Consider the following 11338-nt stretch of genomic DNA (forward strand, 5'->3'; position numbering starts at 1 on the left):
GCAGGACTTTTCAAACCAGGGGCACCATTAAACAGAGGGGAAGGATGGAGAGATGGAGGGAGGGAGGGAAGAGGGGCGCAGCTGCGATGTCATTTTACACACAGCGCAGAGATGTGAGATGGGAGACATGAAACAGACGAGGCGAGAGGAAAAGAGACAGAGCAAAAGGGAGAGGAAGGGCGAGGGGGAGAGAGAGAGAGAGGGAGAGAGGGAGAGAGGGAGAGAGAGAGAGAGAGAGAGAGAGAGAGAGAGAGAGAGAGAGAGAGAGACAGGAGGAAGAGTGGAAGGGGGTTAGGATAACAGACCGATCAAGCGCGGCTATTTTGTGAGACCGGGGAGCTGGGAGAGTATATGAAGCTTTGTTTTTATCAGTTGCTGCTGTGCTCCAGCGGTAATAAAACTGACAGGATTCATTCTCCGTGATGTACAGACCTCTTAGAGTGGAGACAATGGGAAAGTAGCTGTTAAACTTACCTAAGGGACCCAGCACATTGCTGAGGAGGGAGAGTGGGACTCCAAAAGGGCTGGAAACTGAACATTTATTGAATAGCTAGCTCTACCAGGCCCCAAGAGGTGAACAAGATTAAAGTGAGACAAGTCATCTTTTTACTTGTTCACAAAGTTATGGTTAATTGGCACAGTATTCGAGCACTTCAAATATATGGTTCAAGAACATACAACCTATAGCAAATTATGTGGCTTACACTAATTCTATAATAAATGACTATGGGCTGCCTTATGGATTTCAGGAGCATATAATCAAGTGTCTTAAAAAGGTGTCCTGCACATTGAACTAATTTCCTCCGTCATTATGAGTTCTTCATTTATTTGTGATTCTAGTTTAATCCATCTGGTAATTAAGGACTAACAGTATAACACATTCTCTCATTATACCTCAACTGTATCATGTCTGTGATGCTGCTTGAGCAGACATTTATTACAGTAGGTATTGGTCATTAACAGACAGGCGATGGCATTTACTACACTACTGTGTGAGTGAACTCGACCTTTTGGTGATCTATTAACGGAGCGCATGACACTGGAGGGAAAAAAAATGGAGAAATGGTTAAATGAAGGAGAGGATCAAATGTGCGTTGGTCCAGCTTGCATCACGGATTGTGTTGGAAATGCACAGCAGAGACAGGTGACTATAAAATAAAACCGCACCAGGGAGGGGAAAATGGCAGCACAGGACCTGAGATGACATATGAGCCTGTTGTTGTATTGTGAACCAAGTCCACATTAGCATTACACACAAGACGCTGAAAAACAGCTCATTATTCTAATGGCTCAGAGAACAATAAAGGTGGTACCTCCAACGCGCGCGCTGGCATGGCCACCGAACAAATCTTTTCATATTTTTACATCTTCCAGTTACACCACCATCAGAGAACAGACTTCAAATGGTGGTTAAGCCAACCCCTGTATGAGAACAACCCCAGATAGTAAAAACGCTCTCACACCAAGCAAGCTGGTAAAGGAAGAATTCACAGAAGCAACTGTGACTACATTTTATTTGTTGGATAGTAGCCTTAGCTCACAGGCTGGGGCAGGCAGTGGTTGTAAAGAGATGGTGCAAGAGAATACAACTATCCACGTCCCCTTAATGTGTGCTAATTAATTCACTTCAACTGCAGCAGGTGCTGTGACACAGCAAACAAATGAGCAGTGAGCATTTTTCAGCGGGTGTTGCCTTTTAAACTGATTGGGCCCTATATCAAATTAATCAGGAGAAATATGAAGTTGATGCCATTAAGTATCAAGAAAGGCACAATTATAATTACATAACTAATCCTTGTCCACTCTCTGTGAAAAAAATATCTGTTGATCACATCACTATTTATCAGAATGCATTTCTCCAGAATCCAAATGAAGGCGCCAGACTAAATTTTGTGAAACTGTAAATTTGCCCAGATCAGCCCGTTCTGCTTCTGACTTTTACACCCTTGTCAATACTATTTCCATTTCGGTCAGTGTCGAAATGTGACCGATACACTGGATTCAGCCTCGTAACTCACAGGCCATCTAGAGACACGCTGGAGGGTATGGTGGCCCAAAGGTCACCTGGAGGACCCGGAAAACTAGAAAGATTTACTAAAGGTAATGGCTAAGTGGCCTTTGGCAGCTGCCTGCCTGCTGATGCCCACACCGCCAGGAGTCTTTAGCCTGTGACTCCTGGGGTCTGGCTTCGAGCTGGCCAGCTCAGCCACGCTGCTGAGTCCCCCTGAGAGCGGCTTTCACTGTCCATCACGGCGGTGGTGCAGACAGCTCCACCAGATGCGCACAGTAACCCGCAACCAGGTGAAACAGCGTGCTGAATACACCCAGGAGGAGCCATCAGGGACTCGCAGATTTAATTAACACCCTGAAGTCCACACACATTCCTAATTGGTAAACAAATGCAAACGTCTAGACATGGCCTTCTTGTGTGTTTTTTTTCTCTTCAAGACACCTTGTTAACCTGGCTGGCTGTTCCACGTCGGCTGGCTGTCCTCCTGTCTCTGCCTCCGCTCGTCCCTGCTCTCGGGCCCTGCAGTGGCCTCATCCCCCCCTTGTCCACTGTCTGCCCAGTTCTAGTGAGCCATCCATCATCCTCTCCCATGCCTGATCTTTTTGTCAGGCTGCCCCGCCCCCCCGCTTGCCTTTATCTTCCTCTCTGCCTGCCTCCCTGTCTCCTCCCCGCATGTCTCTGTCTCCCTCTCTGCCTGTCTCCCTGCCTCTGTCTCCCTCTCTGCCTGTCTCCCTGCCTCTGTCTCCCTCTCTGCCTGTCTCCCTGCCTCTCTGTCTCCCTCTCTGCCTGTCTCCCTGCCTGTCTCCCTGCCTCTGTCTCCCTCTCTGCCTGTCTCCCTGCCTCTCTGTCTCCCTCTCTGCCTGTCTCCATGTCTCTGTCTCCCTCTCTGCCTGTCTCCCTGCCTCTCTGTTTCCCTCTCTGCCTGTCTCCCTGCCTCTCTGTCTCCCTCTCTGCCTGTCTCCCTGCCTCTGTTTCCCTCTCTGCCTGTCTCCCTGCCTCTGTCTCCCTCTCTGCCTGTCTCCCTGCCTGTCTCCCTGCCTCTGTCTCCCTCTCTGCCTGTCTCCATGTCTCTCTCCCTCTCTGCCTGTCTCCCTGTCTCTGTCTCCCTCTCTGCCTGTCTCCATGTCTCTGTCTCCCTCTCTGCCTGTCTCCCTGCCTCTCTGTCTCCCTCTCTGCCTGTCTCCATGTCTCTGTCTCCCTCTCTGCCTGTCTCCCTGCCTCTCTGTCTCCCTCTCTGCCTGTCTCCATGTCTCTGTCTCCCTCTCTGCCTGTCTCCATGTCTCTGTCTCCCTCTCTGGCTGTCTCCCTGCCTCTCTGTCTCCTTCTCTGCCTGTCTCCCTGCCTCTCTGTCTCCCTCTCTGCCTGTCTCCCTGCCTCTCTGTCTCCCTCTCTGCCTGTCTCCCTGCCTCTCTGTCTCCCTCTCTGCCTGTCTCCCTGCCTCTCTGTCTCCCTCTCTGCCTGTCTCCCTGCCTCTCTGTCTCCCTCTCTGGGTGGCCTGGCTGTGCTCTCCATGTCGCAGTCCTGGCACTCATGCAATCACATTGGTTTTCTCTCTGTGCATGGTGCTCCTTAGCCATCCTCTGGACTTCTAGTTTTTTCAGTCTCAGCTGGAACTATATAAGATGACTGAAAATTCTCATGCACTGAGGCAAAGTGTGAAAGGATTAGATTAAACCTAAATTTACCATAAAACTTACCATAATCCCTGATGTTTGGTAAAACCTTTCTGATGACACCTCTGGGAATTGAATTCTCTCAACATCTGTCAAAATCATCCACTTGCATTTTCAGTATTCTGATTCATTATGTGGTATATTTATATCCATGGGCCTCTTTCAGATTACGTTCTGCACTATGTACTCATCAGTCTCACTTTGGTGCAACCACCATCTGATCGTCAAACCCGCTTTGGTGCTGCCACTGTCTTATCATCAGACTCGCTTTGGTGTTACCACTGTCCAATCTTCATTATATGGCCTGGGGTGGTTTTTATGATCCATTTCTGCTGCAGGGCTTTTTCCCCCTTCTCTCGCTCTCTTTTTATATCGCATTAAACCAACGAAGCCAGCAATCCACTCACATATCCACACACAGCTCTCTCTCTAGCGGAGTGACACAAGGTGCATCACCCTAGTGAGGCACAGCCACCTGATGGGCTTGAGATGGACTGAGATGGGGTTAAATAATTAAATTGAGTGAAAAGATAATTAATGGGCAATCAATGAACATACAGAAGAGAGGCGTAAGGGTGGTGGGTAGAGGATCCAATCTAGGAGTTATGAATGATTTAATAGGAGGAGCAGACTAGCATGACAATTCTAAACTGTACACGGCTGCTATAGGACCTCTTTAATGTGCTTTCACTTCTCTTCACAAGGTGTGCCTTCGCACTGTCAGAAACGTCAACAGTGAGAAAAAAGCACATTTTCAGTATTCATTGCCTAATTAAATAGAAACGGGCAATTTGTAGCTTTTGCTTATTAATAAAGACGCCAGTGCTCCTTTAGACTTTCGCGCCACATAGAAAATTGAAGGGTGAATGAGTTTATCACTTGATGTCTCATGCACACAGGTCATGTCTCTTGATCCCTTAGAAAAGATCATTCATAAAACACATTTTTCCTGTGCTGTCCATATTCTGCCCTTAGTCTTTCATTAGTGTCAGGGGACTAGACAACTGGATGAATAAGCCATCAATTTTCCATTCATTATTTATTTATTGGAAGTGCCAACCTGCTTGTCCACACCCCGACAGTCATATCTGCTTATCTGTGCTGCATCCCCTTTACGGTGACAATCAAGACACAGAAATGATGTTTGCTAAAGAAGAAGCCAGAAAACCTTCCCTTCAAGGATCAGAGTGGTTTTAGTGACTTCACTCTTGATGCAGTAATGTTCACCTAAGATTTCGCTGTAGACCATTTCAACAAGCTCATCTGTTAACTACTTCTGGTAATAACTATAATCAAATACATATTTGCTAAATTATACAACATGATTAAAATAATTTCTACTGGGAAACAAAACATGTGGCACAATCTTGGGAGTGCATCCTCACACCTCACCCATTTTATAATATCGAAACAAATGGCAAGCTATATTTTGTCTTTTCACTTGTAAGTGCCATATTATTGATTGCCTGCTAGTCACAAGGCCAGCCACTAGGGCTTGTCATAGGAATTGGAAAAAAAGAAGCTACTGTCCACTGCTGGAAATACGTCAACTATCCAACTCAAGGGCTGCAAGAGGACACCAAAACCAAACAGCATATACATGTACTTTATGTTTATTAAAACATTTTCACTTTGATTTTTTCCCCATATTTTGTCCTATACAGCCCCTTCCTCACTGTGTGACCTTTACACCAGTAGCAATGCCAAACAGCCACACATCTAGTCTGGCTAAAGTTAGGTCAATGTGGATATTCACATTTATTGTAAAAATTTTAATGTGTGCTGATATCCAAATGATCACAATAGTCTTTGTTTTCTTTTAAATGCTAAAATATGGAAACCCTTTAATTTCCATGTTGCATAGACATGTCAGCATCCATCTTGATGAGTTGGTTTGTCCTTTATTTAAGTGTTTAATTTAGATTTTAAAATGAGAACTATACATTAAGTAGATTTTCAGTTCAGCAAGGAACTATGTGACTTTATGCAAATAACTCACCGAAGCTTCAGAAAACTGTATCTGTGCTGAATATGTCTGCCAAAGGACTGGTTTTGCAATATTTTCACATTAATTCACATAAATACAAATTAAATAAAGCTGTAGTCTGTCATCCTATGAGAAACATGGATACGAACAGGCCAGTTTCAAAACTGCTTAGTTTTACATCGTAAAAGCCTGTTACAATTTAACTCCCAGCCTACAGCATTAGGCAGTTTCCCAACATTCCCAATGGATCCCAGTTATTTCTGTTGCTTATGTCTAATTTTGCATCGATGTTTACAGTAGAGAATTGTTTTGTGCTGGTTGTGATGCTAACAGTAACACAGGATGCATTCTATGGGTTTTATAGTTAATATTCAACATAATTATGTTTATATACCTAAAACTCAGTAGTAAAGCAGTAACGGTTGGTTGAAGCAAGCAAGCAAAGTTTATTTATATAGCACATTTTACAACAGCTTGTCACAAAGCAGCTTTACATATATCTGGGTCCGAGCCCCAACAGAGCAAGCCAAAGGTGACAGAGGTGAGCAAAAACTTCCTAAGACTGAGAGGAATAAATAGAAACAATCCATTGTCAAACACCTCAGCAGTTTTAAAGAACACCAAGCACTCAACTCCACCATGTTTTCATGCACACACACATACACACAGCTGATTCATCCTTTAATGACAGGCAGAGAGGGACCTTCACAATGACAACATCAGCAACTGAGTCATGAGCAGGGAAGGCCTACTGGATAGCTGTGACTCAACCCAGGAGCACCTCTGTGAAAGCTATCTGAAATCTAATGCAATGTTCATATCCCAAAGGGACATTATATGGAGAGTAAACAAGCTGGCTACAGGTAAATGGTACTATATGTTTTAATTACACAGCATATTACAGTCATCATGCTCTGGGTTAGGGTTAGTTACTGGGCTGCAAAACTGCAAAAACCTCTGAAAAGCTGAAAATATTGTGGGCACAAAAATAATAATTTTTGTGCCCACAATATTTTCAGCTTTTCAAGTGTGTGGTGAATTATTCCACAAAAATAATAATTTTTGTGGAATAATTCACCACACACTTGTGCTTATGGCAATATTGCTTCAGATAGGAACATCTGTGGGGAAAGATCCATTGACTGAGCATAGGCAACCACATTTACAAAAGCTTCACGAAAAGCAAGAAATCAAGCTCTGTTGATCTTCCACTGATGCCAACCTAACCAACCTAGCCACGGGTGCTAGCATGGCATTCTGTAGAGGTGTATCAGCAGACTAACTCACAACAGTCTGCCAGAAATAAACCATGTTACAAACATGTTTCACAGAAAATATTTTAGAGATGCGAAAAACATGTTATGTGAATTTCCCTCAACAAGCTTTCAATGTCATTTTATAGAAAGTTGGATTATTATGAAATAGATTCACTAGAATATGAACTAATGCAGTGAACCTCCAAGGTCTTACACATCACTGACTACAGGAAAAAAAAAAGAATTTCTACAGTAATTCTAATCTCTATTGTAATCTCTAGATATTAAAGTAGAATATATCATACTGTATATAGATAGCTATATGTTAATTGCAACAACATGAACAACTCTGAGCTGTAGAGAGCTAACAAAAGCTGCTCATAAATGTCAAAAACATGACCTATGAACAAAGGTGATATAACGCCAGTCATGACCAATGAATAAAGGTGATATATCGCCAGTCATGACCAATGAATAAAGGTGATATAACGCCAGTCATGACCAATGAATAAAGGTGATATAACGCCAGTCATGACCAATGAATAAAGGTGATATAACGCCAGTCATGACCTATGAATAAAGGTGATATAACGCCAGTCATGACCTATGAATAAAGGTGATATATCGCCAGTCATGACCAATGAATAAAGGTGATATAACGCCAGTCATGACCAATGAATAAAGGTGATATAACGCCAGTCATGACCAATGAATAAAGGTGATATAACGCCAGTCATGACCTATGAATAAAGGTGATATAACGCCAGTCATGACCAATGAATAAAGGTGATATAACGCCAGTCATGACCAATGAATAAAGGTGATATAACGCCAGTCATGACCTATGATTAAAGGTGATATAACGCCAGTCATGACCAATGAATAAAGGTGATATAACGCCAGTCATGACCAATGAATAAAGGTGATATAACGCCAGTCATGACCTATGAATAAAGGTGATATAACGCCAGTCATGACCTATGAATAAAGGTGATATAACGCCAGTCATGACCAATGAATAAAGGTGATATAACGCCAGTCATGACCAATGAATAAAGGTGATATAACGCCAGTCATGACCTATGAATAAAGGTGATATAACGCCAGTCATGACCTATGAATAAAGGTGATATAACGCCAGTCATGACCAATGAATAAAGGTGATATAACGCCAATCATGACCTATGAATAAAGGTGATATAACGCCAGTCATGACCTATGAATAAAGGTGATATAACGCCAGTCATGACCAATGAATAAAGGTGATATAACGCCAGTCATGACCAATGAATAAAGGTGATATAACGCCAGTCATGACCAATGAATAAAGGTGATATAACGCCAGTCTCACCTGTCCATTCTTTTTGAGGTCTGCCCACATGCTCGTGCCATCTCCTCCCCTCATGAGAACGTGGTAGGTGAAGTAATAGATACCAGGGAGGGGGCATGTGAACTTGCCAGTGCTGGGCTCATAGTAGTTGCCCACATTGGTGACCACGTCGTCAAACTTGAGCACGTCGCTGCCCTCATGCTGTTTGCGCAGGCCTGCATAGAAAGCAATCTTCGGGCTGTAGAAAGAGGGCACATAACCATTAGGACCAGGTCCCGGGGGTCCCTGTGGGCCAGGCTTTCCTGGCTCTCCAGGAGGTCCTCGGGGTCCAGGTGGTCCCGGGAGTCCTGGAGGCCCCCTGTATGCAGATTTTCCTCTTCGGTTCATGAAATCGGGGGGTGGCGGGGAGACAGCCGTCAATTCTTGGCCATGTTGTGAAGGGGTGTAGGGGTCACAGACCATCCGGCAACTGCCAAGCATTTCATAACGACTTCCTGCACTTCCGGCTCCTCCCCCTTTCGTGCTGTGGACCAACAGAGGTATGGCCACCAGGAGAATAAGAACCATGGCTACGCCCACCGCCGCCCCTATAACGCGCTTGCGGCGGCTGATCCGAGAGGTAGCCAGGGCGAGAAAGTCCTCGTCTCCTTTGGGCGGAATGGTGCCCGCCAGCGTGGACCGCGGACTCAACAAAAAACACAGACTAACGGTATGACAGAAAGGAGTTATGGTGAGTTTCTAAAATGTGAACATATATAAATAGAACTCAGAAGCGAAGATGTCTAAGGATAGATGAGACCAATGGGCGGAAGATAATGGATAATTTGTGAGTGATGTAAATAGACCAAAAAGAGCGTGGAGCACACAGAGAGGAATGGTCGCTGAGGGACTGTGGGTAGAATTGGCTGGGGGAGTTGACAGAAAGACGGGGAAGATTGACAGGTGGAAGAGAGAGAGAAAGAGCGAGAGACAGAGAGAGAGAGAGAGAGAGAGAGAGAAGAGCAGGGGCACAGATGAGATCTTTGAGCTCTGGTTCACCTATGTGCTACAGCACTCTGAGCACAATAATTACAGCACTGTTCGTGTTATTACGAATGTTCTGTTTTCTGACTCAATACACAAATGTTGGTTTGTTTTTTTTCTTTATTCTATTCCCCCCTTTTACAAGCTTTGTTATTACGTGGGGATTCCTCTAGGGCACGCAAGGCTCTTTTAGGCTCTCTCTTTTATCCCAGATCAGTGAAAATGTTTGTCCCACAGCTCAGAAAGGGGGCACTTTAGCAGTAGCTGACAAAGGAAACAATTGTGAAATTCGATTCAGTTGAGGTTATGTGCTATCATAAAATCTGATATTTGCAAAACAGGCGTACCAGGAGCTCACTTTATCAAGGGAGAATTTCAATGCTCCATGACCGAAAATAAAATTAAACTGACACTTGGAAATTCTCTTGCCAAATGAAATTTAGCTCTGCGTTTTTGTAGGAGTCCCCGACTCAAGACTGAGGAAAAAGTCTCTGGTGTCTTAGAATATGAAAATGCCTTGTTTTAGCACTGATCCATCGCTTTCATGGGGACTGATAAAATTCCATAACTGGAAAAAAAAAAAACAGATGAGGAAATCAGACAGGCTAAAGTTAACCTCCATCAGTAACACAGTCAATGTAGGTTAACACTTTACAGCAAAGACATTTCATTTACGTGAAAAGACAAATAAACTTGACGTTGCGTGATCACTATTTTGCACGCTACGGTATTCGCTACCTTTTCGTGCCGTCATTCAGAGAACTGTAATTTCTCTTCGGTCACCATCCTGCGGAAACAGCATCAAAAGACAACAATTCAAACATATTTAGCACATTTAAACAAATCTGTCACGCCTGCACTCCTCGTCCTCCCCACGCGAGGATGTAGCGACGGTGCAGCTCGGAGCGCAACTTTGAACGCTCAACGAGAGCGGACGCGCTTCTGCAGTAAAGTTCAGCAACACTCACCCTCCTGCAGCGCCCCGTCCTTTTAAAGCTCCTAAGCGGGTCAGTCGGTAAGCGCAATTAAAAAAGTTGCCGTCATCGCGTGCAAGCACGGAAGAGGGCTCGCGTGGTGGCAGGCAGCACGCGCGCGCGCTTGCTTCCTCGCGTTGTGCTGCCGAGCGAGCCGAAGGATTAGAAAGAGCGAGCGGATTTCACCGCCGAAACAGCTCTCGGTTTATAAAAGAGAGATGCGAGTTAACTCATAACAAGTAGAAATCACTCGCTTTAACGGCGCGCCCGTTCCATTTCTTCAGCGATAGGCAGCGATGGTTTAATTTAATTGTCCCAGTTATCCGACAAATTACGGAGGAAATGTCGAGTTTGTACCGTCTGAAGTTCGCTGAAGCAGCGAAACGCTTCCCACGGCTGCGCAGCTCGGACTTCTCCAACACCTGTGAGATTTGCAGACTATTTGCACTCTCTCCCCTCGTGTTTCGGTCTGCTCGCCCCCTCCCTCCTCGTTCCCTTAGCCCTTTCTCTGTCCCTATAACCGCACTCACTGTTCAGGCAGCCTAATTGTTATAGAGGAAAAATGTAAATGTAATGATTTATCAAGGCTATCGGTACCCTGTGCACAGCTATGAGACAAAACCTTTTTAAATGAGCTAATCGCGTTTTATGGAAAATGGGGAAAAACAGATAAGAATATGAATAACACATCAGTGTTGTGGGTTAAGGATGTCACATCAAGTATTTTCGAGGCCTGTGTGTGTGTGTGTGTGTGTGTGTGTGTGTTGCTTTAGCTTCCTATCTTTTAGACCTCATTAGTGAGGGACACTGAGACCATTGTGCTCTCTCTCTCTCTCTCTCTCTCTCTCTCTCTCTCTCTCTCTCTCTCTCTCTCTCTCTCTCTCTCTCTCTCTCTCTCTCTCTAATGCACACAGTCTCACATGCACATATATATTGCAGTTACCATCAGCCCTCAGTAATTGCACTAAATTCTGTATTCTGTAGAGACTAGCAAAGTGCCCCAAATCTTTAACAGATCATAACAAATGAAACTTACGGCGACGTACAGGCATTGTTTCCTTGCCCTTGTTTACTCATTTTATAC

General features: G+C 44.5%; 1 protein-coding gene across 1 annotated transcript in view; it reads right to left on the reverse strand.

Annotated features, from left to right (window-relative positions):
* The window catches only part of c1ql4a (complement component 1, q subcomponent-like 4), an 11753-nt gene extending 2762 nt beyond the window's left edge, over positions 1-8991 (reverse strand). Inside the window, exon 1 of the mRNA XM_027030365.2 lies at positions 8279-8991. Within this exon, the coding sequence (XP_026886166.2) occupies positions 8279-8824 (546 nt within the window). The 5' untranslated portion in view covers positions 8825-8991. The remainder of the gene's footprint in view (positions 1-8278) is intronic.
* Between the last annotated feature and the right edge of the window lie 2347 nt (positions 8992-11338).

The sequence above is a fragment of the Electrophorus electricus genome, chromosome 24, assembly GCF_013358815.1.
Source record: "Electrophorus electricus isolate fEleEle1 chromosome 24, fEleEle1.pri, whole genome shotgun sequence".
Taxonomy (NCBI): Eukaryota; Metazoa; Chordata; class Actinopteri; order Gymnotiformes; family Gymnotidae; genus Electrophorus; species Electrophorus electricus.